Raw genomic sequence first — 26,259 nt, forward strand, 5'->3', positions numbered from 1 at the left:
TCTCTCTCCCTCCCTCCGGGCTCGTATTTCCTCCTGCCTTCAGGACATCTCCATCTGGATGTCTGCCCGCCATCTAAAACTCATCATGTCCAAGACAGAACTCCTTATCTTCCCTCCCAAACTCTGCCCTCTCCCTGACTTTCCCATCACTGTTGAAGGCACTACATCCTTCCCGTCTCACAAGCCGGCAACCTTGGTGTCATCCTTGACTCCGCTCTCTCGTTCACCCCTCACATCCAATCCGTCACCAAATCCTGTCTGTCTCACCTCCGCAACATCGCCAAGATCCACCCTTTCCTCTTCATCCAAACTGCTACCCTGCTCGTTCAATCTCTCATCCTATCCCGACTGGATTACTGCATTGGCCTCCTCTCCGATCTCCCATCCTCCTGTCTCTCCCCACTTCAATCCATACTTCACGCCGCTGCCCAGATTGTCTTTGTCCAGAAATGCTCTGGGCCTGTTACTCCCCTCCTCAAAAATCTCCAGTGGCTACCAATCAACCTACGCATCAGGCAGAAACTCCTCATCCTGGGCATCAAGGCTGTCCATCACCTCACCCCCTCCTACCTCACCTCCCTTCTCTCCTTCTACAGCCCAGCCCGCATCCTCCGCTCCTCTGCTGCTAATCTCCTCACTGTGCCTTATTCTCGCCTGTCCCGCCATCGACCCCCGGTCCACGTCCTCCCCCTTGCCTGGAATGCCCTCCCTCCGCACATCCGCCAAGCTAGGTCTCTTCCTCCCTTCAAAGCCCTACTGAGAGCTCACGTACTCCAGGAGGCCTTCCCAGACTGAGCCCCCTCCTTCCTCTCCCCCTCCCCATCCCCCCACCTTACCTCCTTCCCCTCCCCACAGCACCTGTATATGTGTATATATGTTTGTACATATTTATTACTCTGTTTATTTTACTTGTACATATTTATTCTATTTATTTTGTTTGGTTTATATGTTTTGTTTTGTTGTCTGTCTCCCCCTTCTAGACTGTGAGCCCGCTGTTGGGTAGGGACCGTCTCTATATGCTGCAAACTTGTACTTCCCAAGCGCTTAGTACAGTGCTCTGCACACAGTAAGCGCTCAATAAATACAATTGAATGAATGAATATGGGGAATTTTGAAGGGAGGGTTTGGGTGGGAAAATAATGAGTTCTGTTTTGGACATAAGTATGAGTCTCACTGACACATCCAGGTTAGAGAGATACTGAAGGCTGGAGGAAATGTGAGACTGCAGAGGAGGAGAGAGATTGTGGCTGGGGCCGTAGATTTGGGAATCATCTATGTAGAGATAGTACTTGGAGCGTTGGGAGCGAATGAGTTCTCCAAGGGAGTGGGTGTAGGTGGAGAATAGAAGGGGACCCAGAAATGAACCTTGAGGGACTCCCACAGTTAGAGGGTGAGAGGCAGAGGAGGAGCCTGCAAAAGACATTTAGCACAGTGCTCTGCACACAGTAAGCGCTCAATAAATGCGATTGAATGAAAGACACTGAGAGCTAGGAGAACTAGGAGAGGACATTGTCAGCGAAGCTAAGGGTAGATAGTGTTTCCTGGAGAAGGGGGTGGTCCACAGTGTCGAAGGCAGCCAAGAGGTCCAGGAGGATTAGGACGGAGTAGAGGCCATTGGATTTGGTAAGAAGGAGGTCACTGGTAACCTTAGAGAGGGCAGTTTCCATGGAGTGGAGGGGACAGAGGCCAGATTGCAGGGGCTCAGAGAGAACTGGGTCCAGAGAGTATAGACAGGTCATCAGTGTGCCTGGAGGAGTCCTTGAGGAGGCTCAGGAGTTCGGCTGGGAAAATCTTCCATCTCCTTTGCCAACCCAGTTGCCCGATAGAGGGACACGGGGGTGAGTAGGCTGGAGTCCAGCCCTGAGTGGTCCTGAGGGGTCTGACCAAGCCCTAGGCCAATCCTGGCTTGGAGGATGCTAGTGGGGAGGAGGGAATCCCATCCCCAGGGTTGAAGGCAACACCTCTGCCATGGGCCCTCCCCCCATTTCCGGTCTTCCACTGGGGTCCCAGGGCTGTGCCTCAATCCTGGGGGAGAGGGGTTCCCCCCCCCCCCCAACTTTGCGCACTCACCCACCCTATACCCCTCGTGAAGCTTGTGCCTCGATGACAGCCGAGCCACTACTGTCCCACGCTGTAAGGGGTCGGGGTCCCACGGAGACCAGAAACTGGAGGCCGGATTGCAGCGCGGGGCCGGTGCTGGGCTGTCCTGGGCCGGGGCAGGGCCGGCCGGGGCCCCTTTGCCTCACCTTGGCTGCTGGCGAAGCTGCCGGTCCCCGCCTCCCGGGAGGCTTCTTCAGGGCTCCCACTGCCCGAGGGCAGCAGGAGAACCAACGGCGGGCCTGAACTGGCGGGTGTGGCCGCAGGTGCCAAGGGTGGACCGAGCGCAGCTCGGGGGCTGGGAAGGCCCGATAGAGGCCTTCCCACCAGGCGCGTTCTCCTATGCCCCCAGCTCGGTGCCCAGACATGGCGGCCCGACGGTGCCTTCTCGCCGGTGGATGATGCTACCTGGAGTGACGTGCGCTGAGGCCTGAAGGGACTGCGCCCTCCCCCACCCTTCCCCTCTCTTCCCTGCCCTCCCTACTCTTCCCGCCTCTCCTCTCCCCTGCCCTCCCCCACCCTTCCCCTCTCTCCCCCCCGGCCTTCCCCCGCTCTTCCCTGCCCTCCCCGGATCTCCCCACCGTTCCCCTCCCTGCCCTTCCCAGCCCCGGCAAGCCTTGGGCTGGCCCCCATGGAGAGGATGAGTTGGCTGAGCAAGCTGGCCCCCCGCAGCGCTGGCCACCGGGCCCCCCCGCAGCGCCAGCCTGCAGACCCCCGTCACCGCCGACCCCGAGACCTGCCTCATGGTTTTCAAGAACCACTGGGCCCAGGTGAGTCCCGCCGGGCCCCTCCCTAGGGCCCGGCACGGCGGGGGCCGGGGGGGGGGGAGAGGGGGGGCGCCCCCGGTCAGGCTGACGGTCCGGCCCGGTGACCCCGCTCAGGTGGTGCGGATCCTGGAGCAGCGGGGCCCCCGCCCGGCCCCCGGCGGCCCGGACGACGCCAGCGCCGTGCGCAACCACACGTACCAGATGCTGACCCTGCTGGCGGAGGACCGGCCGGCCCCCGAGGCGCCCCCGCCGGGGCCCCTGCTGGACTTCGCGCTGCGGGAGGACGTGCTGGAGCGCCTCCTGCGCTGGCAGCTGCAGTGGGACGGGGCGGAGGAGCGGCGGGCGGAGCAGCTCAAGCTGTACGAGATGCTCATCAGCCAGGCCCGCCAGCCGCTGCTCCGCCACCGGGCCGTGCGGGAGCCCCTGCTGCGCCTGCTGGCCGCCTGCGGCCCCGCCCCCACCCCCGCGGCCCCCGCCCCGGCCCCCGCCCCTTCCCTGGACGCCAACCTGGTGCTGCTGCTCAACCAGCTGTGCGTGTGCGTGGCCCGGGAGCCGGGCCTCCTGGAGCTCTTCCTGCAGGGAGCGCCGGAGCCGGGCTCCGGCCCCCCCAGCCTCCTGCTCTTTTCCCGCCTCGTCCCCTTCATCCACCGCGAGGGACCCCTAGGGCAGCAGGCCCGGGACGCTCTGCTCCTGCTCATGGCCCTCTCCGCCGGCAACCTCACCGTGGGCCGCTACATCGCTGACCATTCCTACTTCTGCCCGGTCAGTGCCCTCCGGGGCGGCCGACTCACCCACCCCGAGTCCGGCCGGGTCCGAGCGGGCTTTTGGGCTCTGCTTCTCGTCCCGGGGCCTGGGCCGGGTCGACCTACTGACCCCTGACCCCTGCGCCGAGCCCGGGTTGGCCTCGGCCGTTCCTGAGGCTCGTGGGAGGTGGGTGGAATTTGGAGACTCCAGTGAGTTGTGTCCGAGTGGGCCCGTCGGCCTACCTCAGGGCTCCCCTCCCCACCCCCACCCACCTGCCCACCTCCAGGATGGAATCCGTCCCGGGAAGGTGGAGGCTGGAGGTCGCTCCCCCGATTTCTGTCTCCGGCCCCACGGGGTCTCCGCCACGGTCTCCAGGTGCTGGGCAGGTTCTGAGGGACGGAGTGACCCCCTTCTGCCCCCCACCCCCCAAATCCCCAACCCTTCCTCCCCTCCGTCCCCCCACCACACACACACTCAGTGAGGTTAGGGCTTGGGGTGGGAGCTGAGACTGGAGAAGATGGGAGGAAATCCCCTCACCCACCTCCACTCCCCATGAGGAACCAGTGTTCGACCCTCTTTCCTCCCTCCCTCTCCCTACCAGGTGCTGGCCACGGGGCTCAGTGCCCTGTACTCCTCTCTGCCCCGCAAGATTGAGGTGCGGGGAGATGATTGGCACTTCCTGCGGCGGGAGGATTGGCTAGGCGTGTCCCCCCTCGCGCTCTTCATGAGTTCCCTGGAGTTCTGCAACGCCGTCACCCAGGTATGGCCGGGGACCAGGATGGGGCCGGGGGCGGGGCGGTGCGGGGAGCCGAAAGGGAGGCCGGGAGTCGAGGCACTGGGCTCCTTAGTGACGCGGTCAATTAAGTGCGGCTTAGTGCCAAACGTCGTGCTCAGTATCGACTGGGGAGCAAGCATCTTGCGAAGCGAAACTCCTGGAGGGGATGGCCTTGGAGAACTGAGCGCTGGAGAGAGGGACCCAGCAGGACTCCCCTTCCCTCTGACCGTGGTCCCCCTCCCCACCCGGCCAGGTGGCACACCCCCTGGTGCAAAGGCAGCTGGTTGATTACGTCCACAATGGCTTCCTGGTGCCCGTCATGGGGCCCGCCCTGCACAAGGTAAGGAAGGAGTGTTTCAGAGGGTGATCCGCATCGTGCGGTTGGGGCTAGGGGGATACGGGACAGGGACCTTGTGGCTCATGTGAGGGGCTGACAGGGTCCCCGCTGCCTGGCCCGCTGTCCTCGAGAGCGACACCCCCTTCCCCGGCTTCAAGGGTCGGGTTCCAGGAGGCGAGTCTGCCTGCCTGGTAGGCGTCCGTGTATCTTGTCTGCCTGTGTCTGGGTGTGCTAAAAACCTATTTAGGTTGGAAGTGTCTGGCCTTGCCCAGTACCGGCCACGGGCTGCCAAGCAGGAAGTGGCCTCTTCCAAATAGGAAGTAGCAGGAAATCCTCCTGCACCGGTGCAGCCTTTACTGGGAGATGCCCCCGCAGAGACCGGTAGTACCCCCGGACCTCCTGGCCACTTGAGGTTCGGTGCAGGTGGCTTCTGGCCGGGGGCGCCGCAGGCCCCCTCCCTCTTTCCTAGCCCCCTCCTTCCCCCGGGAATTTGGGGGTCGGGGGGAGCCAGGCGGCTGGCTGACTCGGAGCCTTGGGGAGGGCGTTTAGGGCTTTGGGGCGGCGGGCGCGTGGGTGTGCGCCCTCTGACTTGGCGGACCCTCACGGCCTCCCCGTCCCGTCTCGTTCCGTCCCGACTCCGGCCCCAGAGCTCAGTGGAGGAGATGATCGCCAGCACGGCCTACCTGGAGCTGTTCGTGCGCAGCGTCTCCGAGCCGGCCCTCCTGCGCACGTTCCTGCGCTTTCTGCTGCTGCACCGGCACGACTCCCACACCATCCTGGACACCCTGGTGGCCCGCATCGCCAGCAACTCCCGGGTACCCCCACGCCTGCCTTCGGGCATGCTTCCCGCCCAGGGCACCCACGACCCCCATCCCACCTGGCCCCCTCTCCTCCTCCTTCCCTCCAACCCCTTTCCCATCCCTGTAGCCCTCATCCCACCATGCCCCGGGACGGGGAGGGTCTTAGAACAACGATTGGGGTGTGCGGGGGGGGTCCGAGGTCCGAGGTGGCTGTGAATGTGATTCCCTCCTCCTCTCCTGCCCTCTCTTCTCCCTCCCCATCACAGCTCTGCATGGTTTCCCTCAGCCTCTTCCGGACACTCCTCAACCTCAACTGCGAGGATGTTCTGCTGCAGCTGGTTCTCAGGTACTGGCTGGGGAAGACCCGGTGGGGACGCTGCTGGAGACTGGGGGCCGGGATTGAGCCCCGGGGACCCCCCCGGCCCCCGGGGGTGACTCCCCACCTCCCCCTTGGGTTTGGGGTTCGGGCAGATCGCCCCTTCTTTCCTGCCTTGGGAATCAAGCCGTGATTGGAGATCCCCGGTGCCCTCTCCCCGCCTACTCTGCCCCCCTCCCCAAACTTCCGCCGTTCAGGCCATGGCTGTGTCACTCCCCCCCCATTTGCTGTCCCCAATCTCTACCCCCTCAGCTAGTGCCCCTCCCCGCACCTCCAGGTACCTCGTCCCTTGTAACCACGTGATGCTGAGTCAGAAACGCGCCGTGCGCGACGTGGACCTGTACGGTCGGGCAGCCGACAAATTCCTGTCCCTCATCCCTCGCTGCTGCCGCCACCACGCTCCCAGCCCCCCGCCCCCGGGACCCGAGGAGCACGCCAGCTGGGCCCGAGGTGAGGAGGCCGGGCACGGGTGGGCGAGGCCCCTTGGGAATAGACTCATCCGCCCGGAAGGGGTGGCGTGGGCTTATTGTGTCCGGCCCCCTGCCCGAGATGGGTGGGCCCTGGGGTTCCGCGGCTCCGCAGGGCAAAGGACAAAGTCAGGCGGGACGGGGCGGGTGGGTGGCTATGGGGCTGGGGTGAGGCAGGGATGGGGCGCAGCCTGGCTCTCTGCGGGCGTGGGGCTCCTTCCTGTCCCCTAGCCCGGCCCTGAACCGCGGACCACCTGTCCCCCAGGCCCGGACAGCCCCGGCATGGACTTGTCGTCTGTGGTGACGGTGCCCCGGCCCTCCACCCCGTCCCGACTCGCCCTCTTCCTGCGGCAGCAGAGCCTGGGCCCCGGCGAGCCCCCCGGCCCTGCCCCTCGCTCGCCCAGCCTGGCTGCCTCGCCCGGGCCCAGCCCGGGCCACCGGCCGGGCCCCGGGGCCGGAGGGGGCGCGGGGACGCCCAACGAGGAGCCCGGAGAGCTGGAGGGGAACTACCTGGAATACCTGCGGGAGGCGCGGCTCGGCGTGGACCGCTGCGTGCGAGCCTGCCGCTCCTGGTCCGCCCCCTACGACGGGGAGCGGCCCCCGCCGGGTCCCCCGGCCCCCTCGGCCCCCGGCGGCTCTGGCAGCCCCGGCCCCCGGACTAAGAAGCGGAGCCTGCGGGAGGGGCAGGGGGAGGGCCGGGAGGAGGAAGAGGAGGAGGAGCAGCAGCAGCTGGGGGGCGTGGGCGGGGCTGGGGGGCCGATCTTGCTCGAGGCGGGGGACTCCAGCCCGCTGCCGCCGCCCCCTCAACTCAACGGGGTCCCCGAGGCCGCCAAGAAAGTGCGTCGGGGGCCGGGGGCTCGAGAGGAGGAGCTGCTGCTTGCGGGTGGGGGCCCGGGGGCCGGGGGGCTGGAGGGCTTCGGACGGGAGCTCCGGGAGCTGGAGGCGGCCCTGAGCAATGGCGGGAACGGGCTGCTCGAGCTGCCCCCAGGCCCTCCGCTGGGCCAGGAGGAGGAGGAGGAGGAGGAGGAAGCCGCGGCGGCCTATGGGAGCTTCACCGCCCAGCCTGAGGTCGAGCCCCCCGGTCACCTGCTCGGCAGCCCCCTGCACACCCCCAGCCAGGTGCCCAGCCAGCCCTTCACAGGTGAGGGACGCCCCAGGGTGGGCCTGGCAGAGGGAGAGGAGGGGGAGGCCCGGGGTGGGGGGATACCCAGGTGGGGTGCGAGGGGGCCGGGAAGACCCCAGGGACCCTCTCGTGGGATCGAGGTCTCCCGGGGCTGCAACCTCCAGGCCAGACGGGATGCCCGCTCCGCGTGGGAGCCGGTGCCTGGCCCGGGCCCTGGGGGCATCGCCCGTGTGCCGTTTGCCCGCCGCAGGCCCGTTTGTGGCGGTGCTCTTTGCCAAGCTGGAGAACATGCTGCAGAACTCGCTGTACGTCAACTTCCTGCTGACGGGGCTGCTGGCCCAGCTGGCCTGCCACCCCCAGCCCCTGCTGCGCTCCTTCCTGCTCAACACCAACATGGTCTTCCAGCCCAGCGTCAAGTCCCTCATCCAGGTGCGTGTTCCTGTCCGGGCCGTCCCCAGGGGGACGGGAGCGGAGGGCGTGTGCGGGCCACCGGGGCCGGGTCAGAGCCGGAGCTGGGTTCCGTTCCCGGCTCTGCCACCGGTCTGCTGTGTGACCTTCTCTGGGCCTCAGTTCCCTCATCCGTAGAGTGGGAATTAAGACTGGGAGCCCCAAGTGGGACAGGGACCGTGCCTTAAGCACTTAACAAATCCCGTCATTGTTATTAGAGGGGCGAGTCGGTGGGTGAGGGGCGTCTAAGGATGTGGACCAAAGTTGGGGAGATGCCCGACGGTAGGGACTGCAGTGGGGTTGGGGTGCGGACCTGCTCCGGGGAGGTTGGCCTGAAACGGGGGGAGTCCCGACCAGAGCGGGCCAGGGTTCCTCCCGTCCCCGAGGTGCCCTGTTTGGTCCGAGGGGGAGCCGAGAGAGGAGGGAGGTGCTGGATCCTGGGTGGGGGGGGCGTTGAGCGAGTTGGGAGTGGGTGCGGAGGTCGTGGGGACGGAGCTCTGACGTTGGTCTCGTGGGGCACCGCGTCCCCCACCGGCAGGTCCTGGGCTCGGTGAAGAACAAGATCGAGAGCTTCGCCGCGATGCAGGAGGACTTCCCCGTGCTGCTGTCCAAAGCCAAGAAGTACCTCATCGCCCGCGGCCGGCTGGACTGGGCCGAGGGCTCCGGGGCCCCGCCTTCCCTGCGCCGCACCGATGCCCTGGGTGAGCCGCCCCCCAACCTGGCCCATCCCGGCGGCTCGGGTGCCGGGGGCAAGCCTGTCCGCCCCCTCGACCCCCAGGCCCGTTTTCCTGCATGAACCCTTCCCTGCTCCCGGGTCTGCTCTCCCCACCCCATACTGTACTGCTCCTTCTCCCCCTCTGTCCACAAACCCTCTAGAGGATTTCTCTTCCTGTCCCCCTGAATGCCCTGAGTGGAGCTCTCCCTTCCCCGCCCTAAGGTAGGAGCCTCCTCACTGAGCCCTGGATTCCCTAGGCCCTTCACGACCGCTCCTCCTCTTCTCTCTCCACCCCCGCGGGGGTCTCGCGTTTGTCCTGAGGTGCGGCGAGGGGTCCCGGGGCCTGCCACCGTAATCCCTCAACGCACCCCATCCCCCTCTCCGCCCCGCAGTGAAGAGCCGGAAGCCATCACTCGGAGAGCTGCTTCTGCGGCACGCCCAGAGCCCGACCCGGGCGCGCCAGGCTGCCCAGCTGGCGCTGCAGCACATGCGGGAAGGGCCGGTGCTGCAGGCGCTGGCTGGCCCGGGACCCCCCCCGGCCCCTCCCCCCGCCAGAGGCCCGGCCGAGCGGCAGAGCGAAGCGCTGCGCGTGAAGAACGCCGTCTACTGTGCCGTCATCTTCCCCGAGTTCCTCAAGGAGCTGGCCGCCATCTCCCAGGCCCACGCCGTCACCTCTCCCTTTCTGCTGGACGCTCCCGAAGAGTGAGGGGCGCGTGGCCCCCTGCCCCAGTCCCGGGGTGGAGGGTAGGAGAGGGGAAGGAGTGGGGCGGGGATTCCCGTTTTCCCCGGCTCATTGCCCCCCGTCCCCCAGTCCTCCCCCCACAATCTCAGCTGCACACAGTGGGGGTCGGACCCCGCCCCTCCATCTCCCCCCACCCCCCGGGCTGTCTCCTGTGCCGCCCTCCGGTTGTCCCCTCCCCACCGCCTCCTCCCTTGCTGGACAGTCAGGAGTGGGCGGCGGGGCGGGCGACAGGCGGCGGCCTCGGCTTTTTTAAGGGTGGAGGCGGTGGAGAGAGGACTTTTTAATTTATTTGAAATGAATGTTTTATGGAGAACTTGTTGCAATATGTATAAAAGGGAAATCTCTATCCTGCACCGTGTGTGCCTCTTCTCTAAGCCCGCAAGCTGGGCCTCCTTTGTGGGGGCGGGGGGGGTCCGAGCTGTTCAAAAAGGCATGGGGGGCTCCTCCTTCCCCGACCCCAACCGGACTTCTGGCTTTATCCAGCACTCCTTCCCCGTCCCTTCCCGCCCGTTGGCTGGGGTCCCCTGGGCGGCGGGAGAAGGGAGGGCCTCGCGGTAAGGAAGAGGGGGCTAGAACTGGAGGAGCAGCAGTCGTGGTTTATTGGGGCCAAGATCTGCACCCCGTCCCGCCCCCGTGTCCCGCCCCCGTCCCTCCCAGCCGTCTGAGGGCCCCCTCAGTCGTCGCTGTCCAAGTCAGCGGACAGGCCCTGCAGCAGAGGCAGCGACATGGAGTGGCGGTCGGGGTCCGTGGGACTGCCGCTGGGGATTCTGGCCTGGGAGCCCCGGCCGCTGCTGAAAGGCCAGCTCTCTGGGGGGGCGAAGGGGCAGGGGTCAGCGGTGCCCTCCCTCTGCCCGTCCGGCCCCCCGGCCTCCGGCCCCGCCTCGTACCCGACAGCTGGCGGGGGGCTCTCCGGAAGGGGTTGCGGCCTTTGTAGGCGAGCCTGGCGAAGGGCTTCTCCGAGGGCCCGGGGCCGGGAGAGGCGGGCGGGGCGGCCCCGCCGGGGGGCGAGGTCCCGGGGTCGGGGTCCGGGGCGGCCGACCCCAACCGGAGCCAGGTGGCCCCGCGCAGGGCCCCGTCCTCCAGGACCTTCTGCGGACCCAGCGCGCCCCGGGGGCCCAGTGCGAACTTGAGGCAGGAGAAGGCCAGCGGCAAGGCGCGCTGCAGGCGCAGGTGACCCGGCGGGCGGGCGGCGGGCGCCCAGCTGAGCCGCAGCCAGGAGCAGCAGAAGACCTCGTGGATGAGGTAGAGGCTCCGCAGCCCCCGCAGCCAGGCCGGGCCGGGCCGCAGCGCCAGCTGACCGGGCCGCAGCAGCAGGAAGGCGGCCTTGCGGTGCAGCCCGCCCAGCTGCAGGCTGATGCGGCACGGCTCCCCGTCCACCAGGCGCGTCTCCTCGTAGCCCGCCTCCGCCCGGCCCTTGGGGCTGGCCTCCCGCGTGCAGTGGGCGAAGGCCCGGCCGGGGCCGCCGCCGCCCCAACCGCCGCCCCGGGGCGAGCCCTCGTCCCCACCCGGCGCCAGCAGCCCCGGCAGAGCCCCGACGGGCAGCAGGCGGCGGCGGCGGCGGCCCCGGCGGAGCAGGCGGCCGCTTGGCGGGAGCGGCTGCTTGACCAGGACGCCCAGAAGGTCGTAGCCGCCGGCGGCGTCCTCCAGGAAGGGCACGGGCACCACGGCCGGGCCGAAGCACTCCTCGATCACCTGCTCCGGGGACCGACGGCGGGAGTCTGGGCCGGGGCCCCCGAAGCCCGGCAGTCCGCCTCTCCCTCCCCACCGCCCCATCCACCGTCGGGACCCACGGCCCTCGAGGGGAGAGCCCCGCTCTAGCTGCCTTTCCTGCCTGGGGCAGGGACTGACCCATCTTAGGGGTCGTCTCGCATCTCTCCCAGCGCTTAGTCCAGGGCTCTGGTGAGCGCTTAATCAGTGGCATCGTGATCAGTTAGGCCGGGCACTCATCCGGGAAGACTCGGTGGCCTCTCCGGCTCTCCCTGAATCGTGGCGGGCCGGGGGATGCGGCGCTCTAGCGTCTGTCAGGCCCCGCGCCCCCTTCCTCACCTTGTCTTTGATGAGGGTCCAGTGGGCGTCGGCCTCGCCGAGCGACAGTGGGTATGAGGCGCAAGCCATGGGTGGGGCTGGGGCAGGGCTCGGGGGAACCAGCCCCAGTGGGCTGGGGAGGGGGGAGCCGGCCAGAGGCACTGGGGCTCCAGCTCACTCTTATCTCCGAGCCCCACCCTCGCCCTCCCCTTCCCCTCTTCCGCCTTCTGAGGTCACAGAGCAAGCCGTTGCCGGGCACCCGTCCTGGGGATTCGGGGCCTCCGGGTCCCCGGCTTTCCACAGGAGTCATCCTCGCCCTCCCCTTGCCGACCGTGTCGCCCCGTCCCGTGTTTTCACTATTTTCTCTTACCCCTCATCCTCCCTTCTTCCCCAGGTGGAAAGTCCTAGACAGTCGAGCAGTTGAGCAGCAGTTGGGTCCCATTCCCTCTGGTTCTGCCCGTGGCAGACTCTCCACCTCCCACTCCCCACTCCTTAGGGACCGGCAGAGGCCGGGCCTGACCAGGGCATCTGGGACTCCGCTCCCTGCCCTCCTTCACCTGTCTCACCCTCCCGTCCCTGAGGGGAGCACACAGGCCGGGGACGTGGATGCCGGGAAGAGAGCCGAGAGCTCAAGCAGGGTCCGCTCCCCCGGGACGGGGGAGACGCGGGCACGGGCAGCCGGAGAGGGAGCTGACCTTTGGCCTGAGGACAAAGGGCTGGATGCAGAGGCTGCAGTCGGGGTTGAAGGGAGACGAAGACCAACGGGTTGGGAGCTGAGCAGGGAAAAGGCCAGGTTGAAGCCAGATCCCTGCCAACAAAACACCCCAGACCTCCCCCGGACCTTCTTTCCCTCCCTTTAGTTCAGGAACTCTCATCCCTGCTCCAGAACTCCCAAACCCTCCTCTTCCTCATCCTCTGCTCCCGGGCCTGCTTTCTCCCGCCTAATCACTTGGTACCAGCTCCGGTTGGGTGGGTAGAATGGGTAGAGAGGAGCAGGCTGGAGGTTGCAGGCTACGCCCCTAGCATCCCCGAGGGTAAATCAAGGCCCACTAAGGCATGGGGCACTGGGAACGGAGCGAGGGTTGGGGTGGCGTGACCGATGTGCATTCCGAAGTCAGTAAGGGTCTTAAGAAGAAGGCAAATACAACGCAAACTTGAAATCCAGCGTTTATGACTCCAGAGCATAGATGCGTCTCACGAGGGGGAGGCCCCGGCAACTCGCAGTCGCCATCCATCCCAGTGCGACTCCCCCGCCCCGCCCGCCCCGGCCCTTCCCGCGGGCGCTTGCACGTGTGTCCGTTCTTAGAAAAAAACTAGAGAAATGTGTAGGCATCTGTGGCGACAGCCTCCGGAAGAGAAGGAGCACCAGGAGCAGAAGGAGCGGGACCCGAGCCCGTGGTCCCTAAGGCTGCCTCCCTCTTTTCGGCACCGGATTTGAGGGTGGGGAAAGCTTGGATAGGCAGGTCAGAACTTCAAGCTGCCGTCAGTCGATTGGGAAAATCTGCTCTGCTCCTACAGGGCGGATTGGTCTGTCACAGGTATCCAGGAGTGTCGGAGGGGGCCTGTAAAACAGAAATCCAGGATGGGCGCCGGACTGGCTAGGCACAGATTCGGTAGAAGAAGACCCGGGGGATCACAGCGGACCTTAGGACGAACGTGAGATAATCGTGGTGTTTCGTCAGCGGGATGGAGCGACGGGAGTACGATAAGGCGGAGACGGTCAGAGGTCCTTCGGCCTTCCCCAGCCCCAAGTCAGACGTGGGCCGGAGCCCCCGGGTGAATTTCCAGGCTCCAAAAATGACCCGTGGGGACGGAAGGAGGGTCCGGCGTGGATGAAGAGGATGGAACCGTTGCTGGATGACGAAGGGACATAAGCGGAGCGGTCAAGGTAGGGAATGTGAAGACTGGCGAAGAGAAAACCGAAAGGGGAGGTCTCCGGCGACCGAATCAGAGAAAACCGTCGTGGATTACAGCAGGAGAGATTGCGGGTGGACGTGAGGAGGGACTTCCTGAGCATCGGGAATAAGACGGCAGCTGAGAGAGGGTCCAGAGGGTACATTCGTGGAGGTCTTTAAGGAACTGACGTGGTCAATCTTGGTTTGGGGAGGTCATTAGTCCGCTCAGAGACGGGAATGATTCGTCCGCCAAGAGCGGTGGCATCTCGAAGCCACGTCCCACTCTGAGAGTCTGTGCCCTGGGTATCCTGAAGACCCCTCCACTGCCGAGGGCCCGGGAAGGAGGCCAAGACGGAGTGGGGCTCTCTCTTTCCCCCACAGTGACGTGGTGCCCTATGCCTGTTGCCCAGACGGTCTTGAAAAGAAAGAACCGTGCGCCACGCGGGCGCGGCCCCGCTCTCCGGTTTCCTTGGAGCGCCGGGCCGGAGCGCCGGCAGAGGAGTCCGAGATTGGACGGTCGCGGCCCGATGCCTCACATGGGCGTCTCTTGCAGGGGACCAGCCCCGTGCGTACGTCCTTCGAACTGCAGCTTGAGCATGTGCTTTCGGTGCAGCTGAGGGTCCAGCGTCCTGAGAGGGTCCAGCGGTTCCGCCTCGCCGCTGCCCTCGTCTTCGCCGTGCCACGCCGGGCTCGTGAGCGGGGGTCGGCCAGGGCTCCGCTCCGCGGTGCCGGGGGTCTCGGGCGCGGGACGCCCACGGTCCTGCAGCAGCAGGCGCACGAGGTCCCCGTGCCCGCTGCGGGCGGCGACTCGCACCGGGGTGCGGCCGCGCCCGTCGGCGCGCGCCGGGTCCGCCCCGTGGGCCAGCAGCAGCCGCGCCACCTCCACGTGGCCTTGCTGGGCGGCCAGCCCCAGGGCCGTGGCGCCCTGGGCGCAGGCCTGGTCCACGGCGGCCCCGGCGTCCAACAGCAGGCGGGCGAGCTCGGCGTGGCCGGCCCAGGCGGCCGAGTGGAGCGGGGGGCGGCCCCCGGCGTCCAGGGCGTTGGCGGCGGCGCCGTGCTGCAGCAGGAGGCGGGCGGCGCCCGGCTGGCCCAGCCAGCACGCGGCATGGAGGGCCGTCCGGCCCTCCGGGTCCCGCCCCTCGGCCCCGGCGCCCCGCGCCAGGAGCAGCGCCAGCGTGTCGGCCCGCCCGGCCAGGGCCAAGAGCTGGGCCACGGGCCGCCCGTCCGCGTCCCGCGGGTCCGGGTCGGCGCCCCGCGCCAGCAGCAGGCGGGCCAGGCAGCCGTGCCCGCCCAGGGCGGCCAGGCAGAGCGCCGAGCGGCCGTCGTAGCCGCGCTGCTCCACGGCCGCCCCGAGGTCCAGCAGGAGCCGGGCGGTATCCGTGTGGCCGTCCTGGGCGGCCAGCAGCAGAGGCGGCCGCCCCTCGTTGTCCACCTCGCCCAGGCGGGCGCCGCGCTCGGCCAGGGCCGAGCAGACGGCCGCGTGGCCCCCGGCGGCGGCCAGGTGCAGCGGCGTCCAGCCGCGGTCGTCGCGGTGGTTCTCGTCCAGCCCGTGAGCCAGCAGGGTCCGGACGGCCGCCTCCGCGCCGCCCGCGGCCGCCAGCCCCAGCGCCGTGCGGCCTTCGGGGTCCAGGGCCCCGGCGCCGGCCCCGCGGGCCAGCAGCGCGGCCACGGCCTCGGCGTGCCCCATGGCGGCGGCGGCCAGCAGGGCCGTGCGCCCCTCCGCGTCGGCCTCGTCCGGGTCGGCGCCGGCGGCCAGCAGCAGGCCCAGCACCTCGGCGCGGCCCTCGTAGGCGGCGGCCAGCAGCGGCGTCAGGCCGTCGCGGTCGCGCAGCCCCGGCCGGGCCCCGTGGGCCAGCAGCACGCGCACCACGGCCACGTGGCCGCCGCCGCCGCCGCCGCCCGCCCCGGCCTCCTCCCGGGCCTGCGCGGCGGGCACCCCGAGGGCCGCCACCCAGAGCGCCGTGCGCCCGTCGGCGTCGGGCCGGTCGGGGCCGCGCCCCGTGGGCCAGCAGCAGCTCCACCGTGCCCCGGTGGCCCATGTAGGCGGCGGCCGTCAGCGCCGTGCGGCCCTCGGCGTCGGCCAGGTCCACGGCGGCCCCGGCCCGCAGCAGCGCCCGCACCACGGGCTCGTGCCCGCCCCAGGCCGCGGCCCGCAGCGCCGTGCGCTCGCCCGCGTCCGCCCGGTCTACCGCCGCGCCGGCCCGCAGCAGGGCGCCCACGGCCTCGGCGTGCCCGCCCCAGGCCGCCGCCCGCAGCGCCGTCCAGCCCTCCGAGTCCGGCAGGTCCACGCGGGCGCCGTGGGCCAGCAGGCAGCGCAGCACCCGGGCGTGCCCGCGCCGCGCGGCCAGGGTCAGCGGGGTCTGACCCTGGGCGTCGGGGGGGCTCCACGGCCGCCCCGCGGGCCAGCAGCAGGCCGGCGGCCTCGTGGTCACCGCTGTGCGCCGCGCTGGCGAGGAGGGTGCGCCCGTGCTCGTCGCGCCGGTTGACGCAGGCGCCGTCGTGGTCCAGCAGCAGCCGCAGGGCCCGGCCGGCCACCCCCCACGCCGCCCCGCCGGCCGCGGGCAGCCGGGCCCCGGCCCGCACCAGCAGCTGCAGGGCCTCGGGCTCCCGGGGCGGCGTCCCCCGCGGAGGGGCCAGGCAGCCGCCCACCGGGGCGCCGCTCCACACTAGCCACAGGGCCCGGTGACAGGCCCCCAGCCCGGGCAGGTGGGCCAGGGCCAGGTGGCGGGCCAGCTGGTGCACGCCGGCCGGCGCCAGGCGCGGCCCCTGGGCGCCCAGGGCCAGCGCCAGCGCGGCGTGCCCGTCCCCGGCCCGGCACAGGAAGGCCGGCGTGCAGTGCTTCACGTCCTGCAGCCACTCGGCCAGGCTGTGGTGGAACAGCAGGACGGAGCCCCGCGGCCCCTCGGCCAGCAGCGGGGCCAGGGCCGCCAGCCGCGCCTCGAAGTCTTCCCAGGCCGTGCCCGGGTGGCGGGCCCACAGGGCCGCGTAGAGCCGCGCCGGCGGGAGAGGCCGGGGGGCGGCCAGGAGGGCGTCCAGCAGCGGCCGGACGCGGGGGAATCCCCGCCCCGGGAACAGGCGCTGGCACAGCCAGAGGTAGAGGCCGTTGAGGGTGGCGGGCACGTGGCGCGCGTCGGCCAGGCGCAGGCTGCCCGCGGCCACGGCGTCCAGCACCCGCTCTAGGTACAGCAGGCAGCCTCCGCTCTTGAGCTGCAGCTGGGCCAGGGCCTCGGCCGCGCCGGGGCTCAGGGGGCCTCCTCCTCCTCCTCCCTCCAGCGCCGCCTCCCGCTCCAGCCGCCGCAGGATGTAAGACTGGCAGTCCCGCCGCGTGCTCGGCTGACGGGGGTCGTCCAGGCTGAGCCGCCGGGCCTCTGGGGCCGACGGCGGGGAGGGAGAGAGAGAGAGACACACACAGAGGGAGACGGAGAAAGAGACACGGGAGGGGAGAGTCACCGGGGCCGGGAGGCGGCGGGGTGGGGACTGGTGGAGCGGAGGGATGCCTGGGTGGTAATAATATCAACTGTGGTATTCGTTAAGCTCGGGGGTGAATCATCATCATCATCATCATCATCATCAATCGTATTTATTGAGCGCTTACTATGTGCAGAGCACTGTACTAAGCGTACTAAGCGCTTGGGAAGTACAAATTGGCAACATAGAGAGACAGTCCCTACCCAACAGTGGGCTCACGGTCTAAAAGGGGGAGACAGAGAACAAAACCAAACATACTAACAAAATAAAATAAATAGGATAGATATGTACAAGTAAAATAAATAAGCAGAGTAATAAATATGTGCCAACATATATACGTATATACAGGTGCTGTGGAGAAGGGAAGGAGGTAAGGTGGGGGGGATGGAGAGGGGGACGAGGGGGAGAGGAAGGAAGGGGCTCAGTCTGGGAAGGCCTCCTGGAGGAGGTGAGCTCTCAGCAGGGCCTTGAAGGGAGGAAGAGAGCTAGCTTGGCGGATGGGCAGAGGGAGGGCATTCCAGGCCCGGGGGAATGCAAGCAAATCAGGTTGGACATCGTCCCTGTCCTACATGGGGCTTACGGTTTTGATCCCCATTTTACCCAGAAGTGAACAATAATAATAATGATGACTTTTGTTAAGCGCTTACTATGTGCAAAGCACCGTCCTAAGCGCCCGGGAGGATACAAGGTGATCAGGTGGTCCCACGGGGGGCTCACAGTCTTAATCCCCATTCGACAGATGAGGTGACTGAGGCCCAGAGAAGTTAAGTGGCTCGCCCAGAGTCACAGAGCTGACAATTGGCGGAGCCGGGATTTGAATCCATGCCCTCCCTCTGCCAATCCGCCAAGCTAGCTCTCTTCCTCCCTTCAAGGCCGTACTGAGAGCTCACCTCCTCCAGGAGGGCTTCCCAGACTGAGCCCCTTCCTTCCTCTCCCCCTCGTCCCCCTCTCCATCCCCCCCATCTTACCTCCTTCTCTTCCCCACAGCAACTGTATATATGTATATGTTTGCACATATTTATTACTCTATTTATTTATTTTACTTGTACATATCCTATTTTATTTTGTTAGTCTGTTTGGTTTTGTTCTCTGTCTCCCCCTTCTAGACTGTGAGCCCACTGTTGGGTAGGGACTGTCCCTATATGTTGCCAACTTGTACTTCCCAAGCACTTAGTGCAGTGCTCTGCACACAGTAAGCGCTCAATAAATACGATTGATTGATCGATTGACCTCTGACTCCCAAGGCCGGGCTCTTTCAACCGAGCCACGCTGCTTCTCTGTGTACCCCAGCGCTAAAGTACGGCGACGGGCGCACTGTAAGCTCCTAAGAAGTGGCACGGTTATTACGGATTATTATGATCTTTTTCCAGGGGAGGCCGATCGGAGCCCCGGGGTTCGCCGAGGGTCGGGCTGGGGGCTCTCACCGGGAAAGGTGGCCCGGCCCAGGGCTCCCTCGCTGCGGGCCGAGCAGACGAGCAGCAGCCAGGGCGGCAGCAGTCGGAGGTGCGAGGACAGGAGCTCGGCGATGCCCCCGCTGCGGCCCGGCGGCCCCGGGCCTCCGAGCCCTTCCCCGTCGGGCCCTTCGTCCACCGAGTCCACCAGCAGCAGGAGAGACCGGGCCGGGGACGGCAGGGACAGGAGGGGCAGCAACACGGCCCTGCGGAGACGGGGAGAAGCAGGACGGTCGAGGCGGGGTTCCCGAGGAGGTGCTGGGCGGAGGGCACGGGGCCGGCCGGGGTCTCCAATCCCTTCACCTCTTGAAGGCCTCGTCGGGGTCCCTCTCGCAGACGTCGGGTCCCAGGGCGGCCTCGGCCTGGGGCTCGGCCAGGCGGCGGCGGTGCTCGGAGGGCAGCAGCGGGCAGCGGCCGATCTGGGCCGCCAGGCTCCGGACGAAGCCGGGCACGGCCAGGGTGGCGGCGTCCTGGGCGCGGCAGAAGTGCCAGGCCAGGGCCCGGGCGCCCAGCCCCGCGCGGCGCCCGGCCTCCGAGGTGGGCCACAGGGCCTCGGAGCACAGCGCGGTCTTCCCGCTGCCCGCGGCGCCCGTCACCAGCACGCAGGGCGGCCGCTCCCGCTCCCCACTGGCTCCGTCCAGCCAGGCCCGCAGCCGCTGAAGGGCCCACTCACGCCCGTAGAAGCTCTTGCCCCGCAGAGGACTGTGGGTGGGCATGCCCGCGCTGGGGAGGTGGGCCGGCCGGGGCCCGAAGCTGCAGCATGTCAGGGGGCGGAAACCTGGGGATGCGCAGTGGACGCGGTTGGCGACGGGTGGCAGAGAAGCCGCCTTCCCCAAGCCCCCCACCAGCCCCTCGCTCGGACCCCAACCCCAAGCCGAGAGCGGCCTGGCTAATCTCCTCACTGTACCCTAATCTCCTCACTGTACCTCGCTCTCGCCTGTCCCGCCGTCGACCCCCGGCCCACGTCATCCCCCGGGCCTGGAATGCCCTCCCTCTGCCCATCCGCCAAGCTAGCTCTCTTCCTCCCTTCAAGGCCCTGCTGAGAGCTCACCTCCTCCAGGAGGCCTTCCCAGACTGAGCCCCTTCTTTCCTCTCCCCCTCGTCCCCCTCTCCATCCCCCCGTCTTACCTCCTTCCCTTCCTCACAGCACCTGTATATATGTATATACGGTTGCACATATTTATTACTCTATTTATTTATTTATTTATTTATTTTACTTGTACATTTCTATCCTACTTATTTTATTTTGTTGGTATGTTTGGTTCTGTTCTCTGTCTCCCCCTTTTAGACTGTGAGCCCACTGTTGGGTTGGGACTGTCTCTATGTGATGCCAATTTGTACTTCCCAAGTGCTTAGTACAGTGCTCTGCACATAGTAAGCGCTCAATAAATACGATTGATTGATTGATTGATTGGCTCAGCGGAAAGAGCCCGGCCTTTGGAGTCAGAGGTCATGGGTTCCGATCCCTTCTCCGCCACTTCTTTTAGACTGTGAGCCCACTGTTGGGTAGGGACTGTCTCTCTATGTTGCCAATTTGGACTTCCCAAGCGCTTAGTACAGCGCTCTGCACACAGTAAGCGCTCGATAAATATGATTGATGACGACTTAGCTGCATGACTTCGGGCAAGTCATTTCACTTCTCTGGGCCTCAGTTACCTCCTCTGTAAAATAGGGGTTAAGGCTGTGAGCCCCACGTGGGACACCTGATCATCTTGTAACCTCCCCGGCGCTTAGAACAGTACTTTGCACAGAGTAAGTGCTTAATAAATGCCATAAAAAAACCTGTGTGCCCCAAGTGGGAGTCAGAAGACCTAATAATAATAACTGATTTGTTCAGTGTTTACTATTCATTCATTCAATCGTATTTATTGAGGGCTTACTGTGTGCAGAGCATTGTACTGAACGCTTGGGAAGTCCACGTTGGCAACATATAGAGACGGTCCCTACCCAACAGCGGGCTCACAGTGCTATGCACTGAATTCATTCATTCATTCATTCATTCAATCATATTTATTGAGCGCTTACTGTGTGCACAGCACTGTACTAAGCGCTTGGGAAGTACACATTGGCAATATACAGAGACGGTCCCTACCCAACAATGGGCTCACAGCCTAGAAGGGGGAGACAGACAAAACGAAACAAATAACAGACAGGTGAATTACAGTGCCTGACAGAGTTAGCACTTTTATACACTACAATTATTACCATTATTGTTACGAGGAATGAAGGAATTTTAGTGTTAATACAATTCATACAACACGGGCATACACTCACAAGGAGTAACGGATGGAGGTGGAATTGATATGTTGCCAACTTGTACTTCCCAAGCGCTTAGCACAGTGCTCTGCACACAGTAAGCGCTCAATAAACATGATTGAATGAATGAATGAATGAATATGTTAATCGGGTTCCACATGGGGCTCACATTCAATCATTCCATTCCTTCAACTGTATTTATTGAGCGCTTACTGTTTGCAGAGCACTATACTACACACTTCTAGACTGTGAGCCCGTTGTTGGGCTAGGGATCGTCTCTAAATGCTGCCACTTTGTACTTCCCAAGCGCTTAGTACAGTGCTCTGCACACAGTAAGCACTCAATAAATACGATTGAATAAGAGTGCAGACCAGCAATAAACAGACACATTTCCTGCCCATAGTGAGTTTACCAGTCTAAGTAGGAGGGAGAACAGGTATCAAATCATCATCATCATCATCATCATCAATCGTATTTATTGAGCGCTTACTATGTGCAGAGCACTGTACTAAGCGCTTGGGAAGTACAAATTGGCAACATATAGAGACAGTCCCTACCCAACAGTGGGCTTTGAAGGAGAGAATTGAGGCACAGAGAAGTGACTTGCCCAGGATCACACAGCAGGCTATCCCGGCTCCGCCACTTGTCTGCTTTGTGACCCTGGGCAAGTCATTTCACTTCCTCTGTGCCTCAGGTACCTCCTCTGTAAAATGGGGATTAAGACTGCGAGCCCCACGTGCGACAGGGACCGTGTCCAACCCGATTGGCTTATTATCTACCCCAGCGTTTAGCACAGTGCCTGGTACATACTAAGCATTTAACAAATACCATTAAAAACTAAAGAGTAGCGGAGCTGGGATTAGAACCCAGACCCTCTGACTCCCAGGATCACCCTGCTCTTTCCACTAGACCACACCGCTTCCTGTGGGCTTTCATCCTGGCTCTGCCACTTGCTTGCTACATAATAATAATAATAATAATGATGAAATTTATTAAGCACTTACTATGTGCAAAGCACTGTTCCAAGCGCAGGGGAGGTTACAAACCAATCTGGTTGTCCCTCGGGGGACTCACAGTCTTAATCCTCATTTTACAGATGAGGTAACTGAGGCCCAGAGAAGTTAAGTGACTTGCCCAAAGTACATGTCTTTGGGAAAGTCACTTAACTTCTCTGGGCTTCAGTTTCCTCACCTGTAAAATGAGATTAAATATCTTTTCCGACTGATTTTGCTACATGTCTTTGGGAAAGTCACTTCACTTCTCCGGGCTTCAGTTTCCTCATCTGTAAAATGAGATTAAATATCTTTTCCGCCTGATTCAGGGATAGCCTCTATTGCTGAATTGTACTTTCCAAGCGCTCAGTACAGTGCTCTACCCAACAGTGGGCTCACAGTCTAAAAGGGGGAGACAGAGAAAAAAAAAAACCAAACATACTAACAAAATAAAATAAACAGAATAGATATGTACAAGTAAAATAAATAGAGTAATAAATATGTACAAACATATATACATATATACAGGTGCTGTGGGGAAGGGAAGGAGGTAAGATGGGGGGATGGAGAGGGGGACGAGGGGGAGAGGAAGGAAGGGGCTCAGTCTGGGAAGGCCTCCTGGAGGAGGAGTTATTACTCTATTTATTATTATTATTTATTTATTTATTACTCTATTTTACTTGTACATATTTATTCTACTTATTTTATTTTGTTAACATGTTTTGTTTTGTTCTCTGTCTCCCCCTTCTAGACTGTGAGCCCACTATTGGGTAGGGACCGTCTCTATATGTTGCCAACTTGTACTTCCCAAGCGCTTAGTACAGTGCTCTGCCCACAGTAAGCACTCAATAAATACGATTGAATGAATGAATGAATGAGTTAAAGGACCTAGGTTCTAACCCCAGCTGTCATAATAATAATAATAATAATAATGGCATTTGTTAAGCGCTTACTATGTGCAAAGCACTGTTCTAAGGGCTGGATATTAACAGTAATAAAAATAGTGGTGGTATTTGTAAAGTGCTTATTGTGTACCAGGCACTGTACCTAAGCGCTGGGGTAGATACAAGCTAATCAGTTGGGACTCTCCCCCTCCTCCCCCTCTCCCCCACCGCCTTACCTCCTTCCCCTCCACACAGCACCTGTATATATGTAGATATGTTTGTACGTATTTATTACTCTATTTTATTTGTACTTATTCTAATTATTTTATTATGTTAATATGTTTTGTTTTGTTCTCTGTCTCCCCCTTCTAGACTATGAGCCCACTGTTGAGTAGGGACCATCTCTATATGTTGCCAACGTGTACTTCCCAAGCGCTTAGTACAGTGCTCTGCACACAGTAAGCGCTCAATAAATACGATTGATTGATTGATTGACCGTCTCTATATGTTGCCAACTTGTACTTCCCAAGCGCTTAGTACAGTGCTCTGCACACAGTAAGCGCTCAATAAATACGATTGAATGAATGAATGAATGACACAGTCCCTGTCCCAAATGGGGCTCACAGTCTTAAGAGAAGCAGCGTGGCTCAGTGGAAAGAGCCCGGGCTTGGGAGTCAGAGGTCATGGGTTCTAATCCCAGCTTCGCCACATGTCTGCTGTGTGACCTTGGGCAAGTCACAACTTCTCTGAGCCTCAGTTACCTCAACTGGAAAATGGGGATTAAGACTGTGAGCCCAACGTGAGACAACCTGATCACCTTGTATCCCCCCAGCGCTTAGAACAGTGCTTTGCACATAGCGCTTAACAAATGCCATCATTATTATTATTAATCCCTATTTTACAGATAATGATAATAATGATGGCATTTATTAAGAGTTTACTATGTGCAAAGCACTGTTCTAAGCGCTGGGGAGGTTACAAGGTGATCAGGTTGTCCCACGGGGGGCTCACAGTCTTCATCCCCATTTTACAGATGAGGTAACTGAGGCATAGAGAAGTTAACTGAGGCTCAAAGTGAAGTGACCTGCCCACAGTCATGCAGCAGATAATCGGCGGAGCTGGGATTAGAACCCAGGTCCTTCTGACTCCCAAACCTGCGCTCTATCCACTAGGCGACGCTGCGTCTCTTGTCCGCTTCGGTAAGTCACTTCTCTGTGCCTTAGTTATCTCATCTATAAAATGGGGATTAAAAGACTGCGAGCCCCATGTCGGTACTTACAAGGTAAGCAGGTTGGACAGAGCTCCCATCTGATTACCCTGTAAGTAACCCAGCGCTTAGGATAGTGCCTGACACTCTACTAACGAATACCATAAAAAAAAATAATAATAAAAAACAACTGGTAAGTAACCCAGCGCTTAGGATAGTGCCTGACTACTAACGAATACCAGAAAAAAAAACCATAATAAAAAACAACCCAGGTCTTCAGCTCTGTTTCCCAGGGTGCTCAGTTTCCGGTTGGAATCTGGGATCACTCTTTCCCCTTCTCTCTTTTCCCTCTTTTAACTGGGACTGGGATGGGACCACTCCGCCCCGGCCTGGGTCCTCACCTGGGTTCATTTTAGGGCCTGTGAGGACAGAGTCACCTGCGAGCCAGCAGCAACGGGTGGGGCGTGGGAGAGGCTGACCTTTGACCCTGAATCCCAGGAGCCCAGTGACTTCTGCCCTCAGCCCGGCCCCTGCCTCAGTTTCCAAAGCAGGTGGGGCCCTCAGGACCTGGTCTGCGGAGGCACGGATATCTAACCCAGCCGGGGGGACATAGCTCTCTGACAGTTGGGGCCGTTTCAGAGGTCATCCCATCCATCCTCCTGCCTCCGTGCCAGTCAGCCAGGCCCCTCTCATCATCATCATCAATCGTATTTATTGAGCGCTTACTGTGTGCAGAGCACTGTACTAAGCGCTTGGGAAGTACAATTTGGCAACATATAGAGACAGTCCCTACCCAACAGTGGGCTCACAGTCTAAAAGGATAAAAGGCCCCTCTCCCCTTCTGTGGCCCAGACAGGGACGCCGCCCAACCCGATTGGCTCGTATCTGCCCCAGTGTTTAGGACAGTGCCTGGCACATAGTAAGCGTTGAACAGATGCCATTAAAAAACCGAGTACCAGGGCAGGGATTGAACCCAAATATTCTGACGCCCTGCAGGACCACCCTGCTCTTTCCACTAGCCCACACCGCTTCCCGTGGGCTTTCATCTTGGCTCCGCCACTCGCCTGCTACACGACTTGGGGAAAGTCACTGAACTTCCACGGGCCTCAGTTTCCTCATCTGTAAAAAGGGGACTAGACATCTTTTCCGACCGCTATAGCGATGGTCTAGATGGCCGAATTGGACTTTCCAAGCGTTATCGTACAGTGCTCTGCACCCAGCAGGCGCTCAGTAAATAGGATCGAAGCAGTGAATGGTTCCCCAGGGTGCCTCTTTTTTGGGGGGCAGTTCTTCCTCACGCCTACCCACCCTCCCTCCTGCAGCAGGGTCACCCCAAGCGTCCGGGGGTCCCCACCCTGCTGCTGGGGGGTGGGGTGGGAGGAGGGCAGCCCCGACATGACCCCTCAGAGACCCCCAATCAATCAATCAATCAATCGTATTTATTGAGTGCTTACTGTGTGCAGAGCACTGTACTAAGCTCTTGGGAAGTACAAGTTGTTAACATATAGAGACAGTCCCTACCCAACAGTGGGTTCACAGTCTAAAAGGGGGAGACAGAGAACAAAACCAAACGTACAGTGCTTTGCACATAGTAAGCGCTTAATAAATGCCATTATTATTATTATAAGGACCATCTCCCCCTCCACCCTGAGAAACCGCCTCAATGGCAGGCACTGGGCTGCAGCCCCCACCTCCTCTTCCCCCCACCCCCTTTTCATTCATTCATTCAATCGCATTTACTGAGCACTTACCGCGTGCAGAGCACTGGACTAAGCGCTTGGGAAGTACAAGGCTGCAATAAAGGGCCCTTGTCTCTCCCCCAGCGGCTAGCACAGTGCTCGGCACATAGTGAGCGCTTAGCCAATGCCATCATTATGGTGATTATTGCCATTGAAGAGGGGCAAATCCCCGCCTCCCTTTTCCCCGGCTCAGCCCAAGGCCCAGGAGGGGCAAGGAAGGAGCGGGCCGGAGGGGGAGAGGGAGGAAGGGGGGAAGGGGGAGAAAGGGGAGGGGGCTGGCCCCTTCCTCCCCCCTGCAGCCCCCGCAGCCCCCGGCCTCGGTCGGGCGGTCAGAGCGGTCTCGGCGGCCCGGGGGGGACGTCCGGGAGTGGGGGGGCCGGGCCGGTCCTGCCTGGGGGACAGGGGGAAGGGAGGGGTCGGGCGTGGGCCGGGCCGGGGTCTGTTACCGGCCGTGCGGTGCGGTGCGGTCCGGCTCCCTCCTCCTGCCGCTGCCCGTCCGTCCGTCCTGGGCCCACCCCCGGGGCGGGGCCGCCCGCTGCCCGTCGCCCGCCCTGCCCCCTCCCTCCTACCTCGCTTTGGGGGCTGGGGGCTGGGCGATGGGCTAGGGGCAGGGCCCGGGGGCAGACGAAGGGACAGGGCCTGGGGGCTGGTGATGGGCTAGGGACAGGGCCTGGGGACTGGGGATGGGATAGGGACAGGGCCTGGGAGCAGGCGATGGGCTAGGGACGGGGCCTGGGGGCTGGCGATGGGTTAGGGACAGGGCCTGGGGGCTGGCGATGGGCTAGGGACAGGGCCTGGGGGCTGGCGATGGGCTAGGGACAGGGGCTGGGGGCTAGGGATAGGCTAGGGACAGGGCCTGGGGGCTGGCGATGGGCTAGGGACAGGGCCCGGGGGCTGGGGATGGGCTAGGGACAGGGCCCGGGGGCTGGCGATGGGTTAGGGACAGGGGCTG

General features: G+C 63.0%; 3 protein-coding genes across 3 annotated transcripts; 1 reads left to right on the top strand and 2 right to left on the bottom strand.

Moving 5' to 3' along the window:
* The first annotated feature begins 2,652 nt into the window (after window positions 1-2,652).
* On the top strand, window positions 2,653-9,741 carry FAM160A2 (family with sequence similarity 160 member A2). Its single transcript, XM_038770191.1, is given in 12 exon segments — window positions 2,653-2,785; window positions 2,787-2,867; window positions 2,979-3,626; window positions 4,210-4,368; window positions 4,637-4,723; window positions 5,368-5,535; window positions 5,787-5,866; window positions 6,174-6,346; window positions 6,629-7,504; window positions 7,737-7,915; window positions 8,472-8,634; window positions 9,041-9,741. Coding segments are annotated over 12 exon segments (2,985 nt in total). The 5' UTR covers window positions 2,653-2,728; the 3' UTR covers window positions 9,355-9,741.
* Window positions 9,742-10,000: 259 nt separating this feature from the next.
* On the bottom strand, window positions 10,001-11,579 carry C2H11orf42 (chromosome 2 C11orf42 homolog). Its single transcript, XM_038770199.1, has 3 exons — window positions 11,437-11,579; window positions 10,278-11,082; window positions 10,001-10,197 (listed from the first exon to the last, which is right to left on the bottom strand). Exons 1-3 carry the CDS (start codon window positions 11,503-11,505, stop codon window positions 10,064-10,066), a joined length of 1,008 nt encoding a protein of 335 aa, XP_038626127.1. The 5' UTR covers window positions 11,506-11,579; the 3' UTR covers window positions 10,001-10,063.
* A 1,319-nt stretch (window positions 11,580-12,898) lies between these two features.
* On the bottom strand, window positions 12,899-18,945 carry LOC119942382 (ankyrin repeat domain-containing protein 50-like). The gene is made up of 8 exons (XM_038763166.1): window positions 18,533-18,945; window positions 18,203-18,435; window positions 15,714-16,678; window positions 15,293-15,676; window positions 13,884-15,231; window positions 13,387-13,449; window positions 13,060-13,204; window positions 12,899-12,977 (listed from the first exon to the last, which is right to left on the bottom strand). Exons 1-8 carry the CDS (start codon window positions 18,943-18,945, stop codon window positions 12,899-12,901), a joined length of 3,630 nt encoding a protein of 1,209 aa, XP_038619094.1.
* Between the last annotated feature and the right edge of the window lie 7,314 nt (window positions 18,946-26,259).

Source organism: Tachyglossus aculeatus, chromosome 2 (genome assembly GCF_015852505.1).
Source record: "Tachyglossus aculeatus isolate mTacAcu1 chromosome 2, mTacAcu1.pri, whole genome shotgun sequence".
Taxonomy (NCBI): Eukaryota; Metazoa; Chordata; class Mammalia; order Monotremata; family Tachyglossidae; genus Tachyglossus; species Tachyglossus aculeatus.